Genomic DNA, 12,290 nt, shown 5'->3' with positions numbered 1-12,290 from the left:
GTTAACTCTCCCTCTGTACTTTCGGAGTAGGTTGGCAACTGAAGTAGTTCTGCATTGGACAGTTCACCAGGATAGTAAAATTCACTGTCAGAATGCTCACTTTCATTCAATTTGAAGAAAACAAAATTTGGCAGAAAAAAAATATGTCATTGCATTGATTTTAACTTGCAAGGATTTTGCGGGGCCGTCTACGTTTCTAGTAGCGTCGTATGCGTTTTCCCGACCCTATCACTTCGACGCGTACGGGACCTTTTTCTTATCAGGAAATAACGCACGGGACCGTACGAGCCATATGGGGGATAAAATGGCTCATACACCATGATGGCTAAGCCAGTGAAAGTTCGAGAGCTTTCCTCAGTGTGGTTTTGTGAAACATAACATTTCCAATGATTGTCGTTATGGTTCGCACACGAAATTTTCCATTATCGGAATGCCAAAAAGTGGGAAGGACACAAGTTTGTTTACTATATTTAAGTTTCCAACCCCTATTTCAGGTCTATTTACAACATTCGGTTATCAAATTAAAGTGATCTCAATTAGCCCGGCAGTGCCGTATTAGTTTAGTCCCGGGGGGCGCTCGTTACCGATGCTTTTGTTTTGACTCCGATCAATTGATAAAACTCTCTAAGACGAATACGAAAACAAGTAAGTTCATAGAAGAATAAGAGAAATTAGAAATAGTCATTTATTTAACGACGTCTTACTTTCAAATATTGAAGAAGCTACTTAAAATCTGTAAAAAAAAAATCGTCATCTGACATCTCTTGTTAGCATTTCCACTGTCCAATGAAAAAAGTCGCAAATAATATTATCTTTGGAATTTTCTGAGCGGTAAACATGCAGGTTTTAAAATCCTTGCAAAATCTAACATTTCGTAGCCGCAAAAACGTTTTTTAACGAGGAGCCAAAGAACAAGACGTCTTGACTTGCTCAATAAAATCTTCTTAACCAACCAGCCTATGTTATACGGTCTGCTAAGAGTGCTGATTTTCTTTCATTCAAGTGAAAACAAGCTACTGTACAAATTTGATGCGGGCATAATTTAACTTTGTCTCAGAAAATCTAAATTCTCGTTTACGATTGTAAACAAAGTCAAATTTAGATGACCACCAATAGTAACCTGTCTTTTGGAATTTCGAAGCTTAAAAAAGTCTCTTTCATCTACAAAATGGCACAAATGCCAGACTTTTTTTCTTTGGTTTTCCCTGCCTCGGGTTTGTCTGCCTTATCGTCCTTCTTGTCTTTTTTGTCTGTTTTACCTTTGCCATTCTTTTCTTCCTTGTTTCCTTTGTCTTTCCTTTTTCCTTCTTCTTCGTCTTCTTCTTCGTCATCTTTATTTTCTTCGGCATGTTCGTCGTCTTCATCATCTTCCTCGTCTACGTTGTCTTTCTCCTGCACATACAATAAATACAATGTGATTAACAGTCCTCTCTATTTTCTTATGCTGTTCACAGTATGCTGGACTATATTCAAACGTCTTTTTTATTTTTCTATTGTAGAAATTGTGGTTCAAGTGGCGTTTTTTTTTCTCTCTGTTCTGGTGTATGGCAACATATTATAATGTATACGAAACAAAGGCAGATATACCAAATTGTACCAAGGGTAATATTGAACCACAACATAGACAAAACGGACATTTTTACACTTCTTTTCTCACAAAATTCTGACGAAGGTGAAGAAGACGGTGAAGCATAAAAAAGGACATACGTCTGACATCTTTTAACGCTGCAAAAGTTTAGAACGAAAGTGATACACTCACTCCTTCACCAGCCTGGCTATGATAGAACGACAAAGACAACAAGGGCTATTACAAGCCACCCTCAGTCAATTCTAAGTTGCAAACTCACAAACTTTATTTCAGTCAATTTTCACGGCTAGGCAAGGCTGAAGTTCATGTAAACATTCCATGTCTACGGGCCTGTTTACATGGTTACCCTAGCAAGCGGGTTACCCTAGCACTCAAACATTTCCTCTTTTTTTCTTGGTCGTGTTTACAAGGCAGCTAGGGTTACCCGGGTAGGCGGGTTACCCTATCTGCGTGCTAGGGTTACCCTGGCTGGCGGGTTAACTTTCTTTTGTTTCCAGACCCTTTGAGTGTAACCGCGCATTACGTTGTCCCGGGTTGTAGGGTTACCCTACCTGTGAAAGTTTGCTAGTAAACCCGGGCTATCTTTTGCCCTCCAGCTAGGGTTAACCCACTTGCTGGAGTAACCCTCCCTCTTTTTAAACAAGCCCTAAGAACTGTCCAGCAAGGTGGTTATTTAGTAACCCAGTCACTAACCAAACAATGATTGGAAACTCGTTTAATGTGCCTACGAATATTGATCCTAAACGGCAGTTGAGTGAAAGACTAAAAAATGTTCCGCTAGGGATGAAATTGTATATTTTAAGCGAGATACGAAAACCCAACTCACTTTTCCTTTCTTGTCCTTGTTCTTTTTCTCTTTTTTATCATCAGATGTTTTCTTGTCCGAATTGTCTTCATCTTCTTTCTTCTTATCTTTATCTTTTTTCTTCTTATCTTCCGTTTTTTCCTTGGACTTTTTATCTGGAAATAAGAAAGGTAGAGTAAGTTTAGAAGATGTCTAACATTCATTCATTCTTACCGTATTTTCCCCGCCCCAGCATTTAATTCAGAGTTTGCCTGACTGACTGACCGACCAGGCGTTTATTAGACTCCCGCGGTTTTTTCGAGCCCGGTGTTTACTTAATAAAGGTTTTAATTCTTTATTTTTTACAGCCATACATCTCGCCATCATACTCCGAATAAAGTCTTGAGGGGCTTATTTACACCTCTACCCTTAAGTCCCGGCGTCAGTTAAATCAGGACCCGTCTTCCACCCGAGGAAATACAGTAATTTAATTTTATTTATTGTGCACGACCCCACAAGCTACTGAGCTTTAATTTTTATCGTGCTTAAATAAAGGTATTCTGTCTGTCTGCCTATCTATCTGTCGGTATACTCCGGCCCATTCATGTCCAAGAAAATTACACACAAAAGACGACAAGAGACGAGTCAGTGATCCTGCTGAACAAAAGTCTGTAATGCATGAACAGATGATGTTATTTCTACCTTTCGTAGCATCCTTTGTTTGTTCCTGTTCTTTTTTCCTGTCCTCTTCCTCATTTTCCTCGTCCTCGTCATCATCATCTTCCTCTTCCTCTTCTTCGCTATCCTCTTCAGCTTCCTGCTTTTTCTTGGAAACAGCTTTTTTATCCTTGTCTTTAACTTCAGATTTCTTGTCAGATTCTTTTTGCTGCTCCTTCTGTTTGTTTGCTTTGTCTTCTTCTTCCTCGTCCTCGTCCTCTTCTTCACTTTCCTCTTCCTCAGAATCCTCCTCCTCCTCCTCCTCCTCCTCCTCCTCTTCTTCTTCGTCGTCGTTCGTCGTTTTCTTCACTTTTGTAACTTCAATTTTCTTTCCAACAACTTTAAGTGTCTCGCTCTTCTCGGATTTTTTCCCCTCCTCTGGACTCTCTTCATCTTCGTCTTCCTCATCACTTTCTTCGTCGTCTTCGTCGTCTTCACCGGATTCTTCGTCTTCATCTTCTTCTTTATCTTTCTTGCCCTCCTTTGATGTATCAGTTGAGACTGTTTCTACTTGCTTCGTTGCTGCTGCCGCTGCTGTTTTCTTTTTGTCAGAGGGCTCTTCCTCCACACTGTCACTTTCATCTTCAGTCATGGATTCCTCTGATTCTTCACCTACAGTTAATAAGAAACCAAAGAAATTACAAGAAACGTTAGCTTTAAAACGAAAACCATTTAGGTTTTTATTCTCGCATTACACTGCAGGATTGCAATTCAAGTTGAAAAAAATCCATATTAAAACAGTTTTTAGTGTTATAATATATCAAGGATGAGCAAAATAAATAACTAAAGAGAGGCAGCAGAATCCAGTTCTTTTCGAGACCTAATAATTAGTAAATAGTAAGTTAAAGGCTCCGTCCACAATACGCCGGATAAATTTGAAAACGCAGCTTTATTTTTACGGTTAGGCCTACCGTCCACACTAATCCGTCACGAAAACGGATTTTTTCGAAAACGCTCTTCAAACCGGAGGAATTTGAAAACGCTGGCTTTCTGTTTTAGTATGGACAGAAAACATTTTGAAAACGGAGCTTTTCGAAAACGATGACATGTGGTTTCCCTGCCCAAGTGTTCCTCAACAAAGAATCCAAAATGTCCGGTTTTTGCTGCGTTTTCAAATTCCTCCGGCGTAGTGTGGACGGAAAACATTTGATGCGTTTTCAGAGTGAAACCTGCGTTTTCAAATTCCTCCGGCGTAGTGTGGACTAAGATGACTAAGATAACATTTCGCAAAAAATGTCTTTTCAGTCATTTACTAACGATCAACAACAACCCCTGCTATCTCGAATTATAATGTTTCTCTTGAGAGTTTGAAATAGCGGGGTTTGCCCGTCTTTACCAATTTAAAAAAAAAAGTTAAAATGTTGCCTAAAGGATATCCACTACAACCTGTTCAAATGAATTTGAGTGTCCATAGCCCACCTGTTTTTTTAGTATCTATTTTTTTCTCTTTCTCCTTTAAACTCGTTGTTTGGCTTCCTTTTTTCTTGTCTTCCTCCTCGTTTTCATCTTCGTCATCTTCACTTTCTGATATGCCAGAAGAACTTTCAGCATCTTTTGGTTTTTTAGCCGGTTTAGTGACCTGTGGGTCAGAGAAAACAGAATTTTGCACTCAATTAACAAAATTAATGGTGATTTTAAGGTGATTCCATCAAAAAAGAAGCAGTGTGAAAAAATTTCTTAAATGTTGTCCACTTAGTAATTATAGGGAGCTTAAGCAACGATGGCGGCGACGCCGAGGACGACGCCTAGTCAAAAATGAATCTATATTCTACAAGCGAAATTCGCAATTGTCAGGATCTGTTCAGCACGCCAATGGCTCCAGAAACGCGCTCAGGCTAAATATGTAATAACAGCGTTTAATTTCAACTGGAATACAAAAAACTTAGCCCTCGTCCTTCGCGTTCCTTGGATTACGCAAAACTTGACCACTTTATTTGTTGTTTTACAGAAACAAATGTACAAAGAAATGTACAAAGATTTATAACGCACGAGCACAGCTATTGTTCTGTTCGATACACCTTTTGTTTGGTGACGTCCTCGTTGCCGTTGCCATCGTGATTTGCTTACACTCCCTTATCTTAGGTATATTACAAAATGTAGTCAATAGAAGATGGGTGTCACTATGTTCTTTTTTGCGCGGTATGGATGGCTGTCATATAGTAACTATTTGACTTTCCTTGGGACCCCACGTAATCTGAGAGGCTAACTAAAATTTCTGGAAAAAGAAATGTCTTACATCAAAGTAATTGGAGCCATTCAACAAAAGTCTTTGTTCTTACATTATAAACTACTTTTATGGTAAAGGAATGAGGGTTATGACACAAAAGGATATGCTGCATGTACACATATCCAGAATTTCCTATAACATGTGTTCTTTACATCATTCAAATAAAAATATCTCAAAGAAGAATTTTTGAATTTTTCTTCAAATTGAGATACACTGTAGTCAATCGTATATCATTTCAATTTATGCAGGGGTCACCGTGCTTGTTTGGGAGAAAACAACTATTTATTTTACATTACACAAGAGTGAAAAACTACGTACCTTGATTTTTCTGCTTGAGGATAGCTTATTTTCTTTGTCCGAATCATTTTTTCTTTGGTTCTTTTCTGCTATTGATCAATAAACAGAAGAGCTTGGTAAGTCCAGGTATAGAATTTCTAATAAGGGAACTATCTATTTAAACAAACGTCTTTCCTCCATTTGTATTTGAACTGACTGTGTAACATACATGTGCACTCTCCCCAATAGGCCATTTTACAGTTGTGTGCTTGAAGTTACCTGGCCCATGAATGCAGGCAAGGCTGGAGGTGACCTTGCTTTGATGCAAACCTCTCTGCTTTTCTCATTTAAATGCAAACAAGTGAGCATTAGAACAACTTGATTTACACAACAAAAGCAGTGAGGTCAAGGTGACCTCCAGCCTCGCTACCATTCAAAGGCCAGGTCACTGAGCAGACAACTGTAAAATGGTCTATTAGTAGAATTCTAATCTGATCAGCTGAGCCTCTTGTAGAGTATCAGTCACAGAGTGAAAATGGGTAGAGGTTGTCCACATGATGGCAACACTTTCTAGTCTCTCTAATGTTTCAAGGAAGATTTAGGAAAATTATTGGTTAATTAAATTCTCAAGAAACGAAAAGAAAAGACCCTGACTGTTATGTAACTTTCAAACCTAAAAATTTGTCAATGATCTAATAAGCATGTGCGCACAAATGCAAATTTCAAATAACTATTCAATCCACAATTGAAAAACCGGGGTCAAATTCAACCCCTTCTCCCCATGAAGGCCACTTCTCTAGATAAGCTACTTTCCTCTGTCCCCAAGGTGACTGTTGTGCCATATCATAAAACCATGTGCAACAGAACAGGGATCCATGAACTGTATACTTACCTTGCTCCTCTCGTGATATTTTAGGTAATGTCGACATGTCAAGGGGGTTGACAGGCATCTTTTCTTCTTTAGACACCTCTTTCTTCAGCACTGGGAGTGTCCGAGACAAGGGAGGTAGAGTGGACTTGCTGATAGGTGGCAGTGAACCTCCTCCTACTGAGTTACCCAAGCTCTAAATAACATTAAATGGGTCAGTAAATAGACCTTCATATTAAAATTACCCAGTTGACATGTTTTAACTCATATTTATTCCATGACTTGTGTTTGTAGCTGATATAACGCAAGTTCTGATTGGCTAATACTAGGGCATTATTCTCCGGTAATGCCCACAGGTCAATTACAGGCCTGCAAAAACCAGGCAAAAAGCCAAGGCATATAATAAACTACTTAATAACCTTGAATATTTGGGAAAATCTCAAACCTTGGCATTGTCATATTGACCAAGTGATAGCAAAGGTCAATATGGCAAGGTCTTGGTTTGAGATTTTCCTGTAAAGACCTCACTCTTGGTTAATGAGTAGTTAGTAAATGTTTGTTATTGAACTGGCATGAGGTCCATATTGGGGAAATATTGGTTAGACAAGTTCTTTTTTGCAAGTTAATAGACCTCACCTGTAGCATGGTCCATAATCCCACAAAAAATAGAAAAAGCTAACTCAACGAAGTGTTCATGATAAAAAGTAACTCTTTTAAAGCTCTGCTGATAATCAATGCATCCCAATTATCCTTTCTTGTTAAATGCGTACACAATGATTGATTTTCGGGTCACCCTGTGTATCTGAGCAATCCATCTTAGCAATTCGTACTGCAAACTTCAGACTGCTCAGGGAACAAATCAGAATTCTCCTTTTAACATTATTATAATAATAAGCAGCATTGAATCATGTTCTGTTCTTCTTTGACACGCTTCAATTTGATGAGGACCATAAACTGAACTGCATATCTGCACTGAAACCAAATCAGTGAATCCCCCAAGCTGAATTCCAGTTTTTTCAAGACCATTTATGCACTTTTAGATACTCATATCACATGGAAACAGTTAAAAGACTAGACTAAGTATCATTCCTGTTACCTTCCTTGTCACTACATGAACTTTCGTTACCTCTATGTTTCTTTGCCGACGCTTATTCCTTGCTGCACCTCCCACAGGAAAAGTGGAAGAAAGACCACCACTGTAACCTGACGGTCCATCCACAACGTCCTGGAGACTTTTAGTTGATGAAACTGAAGCTGCAAGAATATCCTTCTCGGCCTCAGCTTCACTGTCTGTACCGTCACTGTTTTCAGTTGTTTTAACAGCAATAACAAGTGTATGACATCCTCCGCAGGCAACCTTTTGTACCATGAAGTTATCAAATCTAGTCACTTTTTCAAGCTTAAAAAGATTGGAGAATGACTCTTCTCCCATTCCAAGTTTTCCATGTCGACCATCTCCACAAGTGTAAAGATTTCCATGTTTTGTTATTACTGCCGTGTGAGATTCACCACAGGCTACATATTGAACACGAATGTTTCCTAGAGAAGACACCTGTTTTGGAGTTTGGCACTCTAACCATGAAGAGCCATGCCCAAGTTGCCCATGATCTCCCTGTCCGAATGTATATAATTTTCCATTCCTGGTGACTGCCACAGTATGATTTCCACCACATGCAACAGTGATAAATTGTTCATTTATACTAAAAAGTTTCTGAAGTTGTGATGTCTCACTGAGTTGAGAGTCATCCAATCCTAGCTTGCCACTTTCATTTTCTCCGCATGTGTACAAAGAACCATCATCTGCAGTTGTAAGAGATACATATATTCCAACCAAAATGAACTGTAGTTGAACACCTTTAGTTAGTAAACCTTGTATAAATACTATTGTAAAAAATCATTCATATGAAGGCACATAATACATGCAGGGAGCTATAAAGCTGAAATACCATAGCCAACAGACCAACCATTAGGTAAATACACAATCTGATAGAAACCTTGAGTGCACTATCTATTCAGCAACTAAATTTACGAGCTCGAGATTTCTGTTGCATGCTAGTTGAAGTCAGGGCGCAGCCCGACTGCGAGTCAACTATCAGGTATAGAAATTGAGAGCCAATAATCTAATTGTTTTAGTATAAATCTACTAGTCGTTCAAATCTTTACCCAAATCCTCTTCACAGACACTTTGAAAATGCAAAGAAGCGGCCACCAATTTCTTAACAACCACTCACTACCAGGCTACTCAATATTTACAACAGAATAGATAGTGAGCAAGGTAACCAATCAGAGAACAGCATTCCTGGTAGAACGCTAATAGATTTATACTAATATTAAATGTACTCCCTGCACAAGTTATATGTTAACTTGGTTAGGACTGACCTGTAACTACAGCCATGTGGTAATAGCCACACCCTACAGCCACTACCTTTCCTCTTATCTGCACTTGTGTAGGTACATTATAGTCCTCATCACCTTGACCTGTCTGCCCTTCACTGCTGGAACCCCATGTATACAGCCTGCCATCAGCTACAGGCAGGAAAACACCTCAATTAAATAAGTATTGCACAGTAACTGGACCAAACCAATTACGGAGAACTTAAGTAATTAATTTTAAAATCAAACAAGCCCACAGTGCAATGCCAATTTGAAATTTTACAACCATGAGTAATTAAATTTCATTAAAACCCCCCAAGACTCCACAATTCAGTGTAAAGTAAAAGTTGAAGTATAAGTGGTTATTTGTACTCCTTAGTTGTCAGCTAAATAGATTTTTTCTTTATAATATTTGGACTTTCCACTTCATGTCACTTTTCAGTTGTTTTAGTTCAATTAAAATTCTCCCATGACAACCAACCTACGACCCACAACCACCAACCCAGGACCCAACCCACACACGCCGATTAGGCAGTCTCAAACTCTGCATGTGAGTTTGTCAAAACTGCTAAATGCCTCTAGGGTCCAATTTAAGGGTAGATGATGTTATTGATTTTAACTTACAAATTTTCCATAGGATGACTTGCATTTCGTTCCTAAGCTATCATGCACATATTGGAATTTGTACATTATATTCACTGCTGGAATAAAATAATCCATTTACCAGTAACGGCTGCAGTGAAGTCTGATCCACAAGCAAGCATCTTGTATTGCTGATCATTTAAAGACTCAATTGCTTTAGGGACTTGAGAATTCTATAAGTCAGAAAACAACAACAAATTCAGACGAGTTTTGTTTCAAAGAATTTTGCAATTTACAAGTTAGTATTAAGCTAAGTTTGACCTTTTAAAAATACTATTTAAATGGTAGATTTCATTTAGCTGATCAAGTTGCAGTCTGCCAATTAATGTACCTTTCCTTACCAAACCACGCTGTGATAAATGCCACTCAGTGAGAGGACTGACAAGTTAAATGAAAAAAAAGAGAAGAATTACTGCATACCTCACAGTTGCCATGTCCCAGTTGTCCATCACTTCCACAACCAAAACTGTATAATTTTCCAGATTCTGGATGGGACAGAAATGATACGTGAAGTGTAGAACTGTCCAGTAAAACACAAAAGATTCTGACAAATTAAGCAGCATGTCCCAGTTGAAAACAAACAAGAGGATTTCACATTCAGCATTATGTCTTAAAAGCAACTGAAAATCTCACTGACCAGTTGACACGATTGTGTGATTCCTTCCAGCAGCAACCATGTTCACCTTTTCTGGTTTTAAGCCTGGAGAAAAACACCAAAACAAAAACATGACACTTTTCTTTTTGACTCCATAATGGATATAGGTTCTCTTGGCTTCAGTGGTCCATACAACTAGACATTGCGACTTGTAATAAGCCCAGGGGAGACTGCAGGTCAGGTTCAATATTTTAACAAATAATTATCATTATAGGCAATGTTGTGGAGGTGTGGTGGCCAAATGGTTAGCACGCTGGAATCTGGATCGAGTGGTCCGGGTTTGAGACCCAGCCAAGGTCTCTGCATTGTATTCCTGGACAAGACACTTAACTCTCACAGTGCCTCTCCCCATCAAGGTGTGTAAATGAGAACTGGCAAATTTAATGCTGGGGTTAACCTTGCGATCGACCTGCATTCAATCCTGGTAAGGAGCAGAAATTCTCCTCGTAGTCACTTCAGAGACAAGGATAAGCTCCGGCTATCTGGGCCACTGCCCTGATGCTGACTATACCTTTTATAAGCATTGTGCAGAGCAATAAGAGTACTGAAAGTCATCACCATCTCCTAGTAGAAATTTCTGTAGTATGGACTCTAGTCCAAGAAAAACCATAACCCCATGTGGTCATTGACAACATGTGAGCATTTCTAGAAAATGAAATTTTTGCTCACAGTATATATTAGATTTTGGAATTCACCCTTCTCGTTAGGACAGGTGGCAAAAGAGTTTTCTTACGTTGTAACATGCAACACAACCTTTGAATATTTTTATCTGCATTGCTATAATTTACAGAATGATGTGGACAGGTATTTATCATGTGCTAATGCTGGAAAGGTAAATTTTACTATAAATGTTACTGTGCTATATGGCAATGTTTGAGAACATCTTTGATTACACTCCTTTTCTCTTACAAAAGGAGACAGATAGTTTTACTAAGGCACCCCTTGGAACTATAAAAATTAAAATAAAAAAAAAAGCTGTCAGAAGCAATTATATTTATACCCCATGCAAATTAACAAGTTCAGTTCTATACATGTTTCAAATAAAACAGAAGTTGAAACAGGAAAACATTTAACTTGATATGTGATTTGACAGGTGTTAGATTCTTTGTAATGGAGAGGAAACCCACAGCTTTGAACTCTTTTAAAGTTCAATACCAGTTAAGCACTAAGATACAGCACTAAAACAAAAAGAAAGGAACATGACACCAAAAATTGGAATGCATAAACTTGTATGCTTTGTTACAAGTTGCTGGGAAACCCTTATTAGGTGGTCATGGGATGAAACAGCGGAAATCAAGCAAACTGTTCAATAATTAAATAACAGTTATTTTAAAACTCAATTAAGCTAAGTTCGCTTACTTTTGAGCAAGAACAACTGAATCTGAAAATTTAAATTTAAAAAAAAAGTTTATACCGCAAACTTCATTTCCGATGTTTTCATAGAAGTGCGAATGTAGTTTCTCCTTCCTCTGCGCTGATCAGTCAAATTTTTAACGCGAATTTTTAATCATATCAGATCAAGGTAATTAAGTTTACTGTACTGATTTTCGGTCGTGATGAATTGACTGTATACTTACGTTTGACAAGCTTTGGGCTCGGAAACTGCACAGTGCTTCCATGACCGAGCTGTCCCCAATCGTTACTTCCAAATGTGTACAACTTCCCGTTTTCTGTGAAAAATCATAAAGTGTACAGTAAGCTTCATGGTTACATGTTACTAGTGAGTTATGTGAAGAACGTTAGTGTTCTGATTGCAAGCTATTAAGCTTAGCGTAGAAATTCACTTTCTTCGAACAGTCAACTCCAGCAAGAATGCAAAAGTTATTAATGATAAGGTTACCTGTAACGACAGCGGAATGCTCGTCTCCGCAAGCGAGATGGATCACTGCATCATCGCGAATCCAAAATTTGTTGTCCAAGAAACGGCTTTTGCCAAACGTAAACACGGCTCCAGAATCTGCAACAAAGCGTGAGGGAATCACACAACACTGTACACATTTCGAGACTCGCTTACATCATGACCAGTCTTACCTTCACAACTTGAGGACAATTTTGAAAGAAACACAAAAAAGTAAAATAAACAAACCTGGCACATCCTCGTCGTCCGACGCCATCTTGGTTTCTACGAAAGAAACCTGCTGACCAATCAGTGCGTTTCTT

The 12,290-nt window shown here is 38.6% G+C and overlaps 1 protein-coding gene across 2 annotated transcripts; it reads right to left on the bottom strand.

Moving 5' to 3' along the window:
* Positions 1-656: 656 nt before the first annotated feature.
* On the bottom strand, positions 657-12,244 carry LOC145480895 (uncharacterized). 2 transcript variants are annotated; one of them, XM_081459233.1, is made up of 14 exons: positions 12,217-12,244; positions 11,971-12,087; positions 11,708-11,800; positions 10,113-10,175; positions 9,896-9,960; positions 9,558-9,648; positions 8,840-8,986; positions 7,587-8,260; positions 6,485-6,656; positions 5,635-5,702; positions 4,509-4,668; positions 3,075-3,701; positions 2,415-2,548; positions 657-1,392 (listed from the first exon to the last, which is right to left on the bottom strand). In XM_081459233.1, the coding sequence occupies exons 1-14, from the start codon at positions 12,242-12,244 to the stop codon at positions 1,162-1,164; spliced, it is 2,670 nt and encodes an 889-aa protein (XP_081315359.1). In that variant the 3' UTR covers positions 657-1,161. The 2 variants fall into 2 exon arrangements, with proteins under 2 accessions (XP_081315359.1, XP_081315360.1); XM_081459234.1 differs by having other exon boundaries at positions 5,635-5,699.
* Between the last annotated feature and the right edge of the window lie 46 nt (positions 12,245-12,290).

Source organism: Orbicella franksi, chromosome 3, assembly GCF_964199315.1.
Source record: "Orbicella franksi chromosome 3, jaOrbFran1.1, whole genome shotgun sequence".
Taxonomy (NCBI): domain Eukaryota; kingdom Metazoa; phylum Cnidaria; class Anthozoa; order Scleractinia; family Merulinidae; genus Orbicella; species Orbicella franksi.
This window is presented reverse-complemented; position numbering and strand designations above follow the sequence as displayed.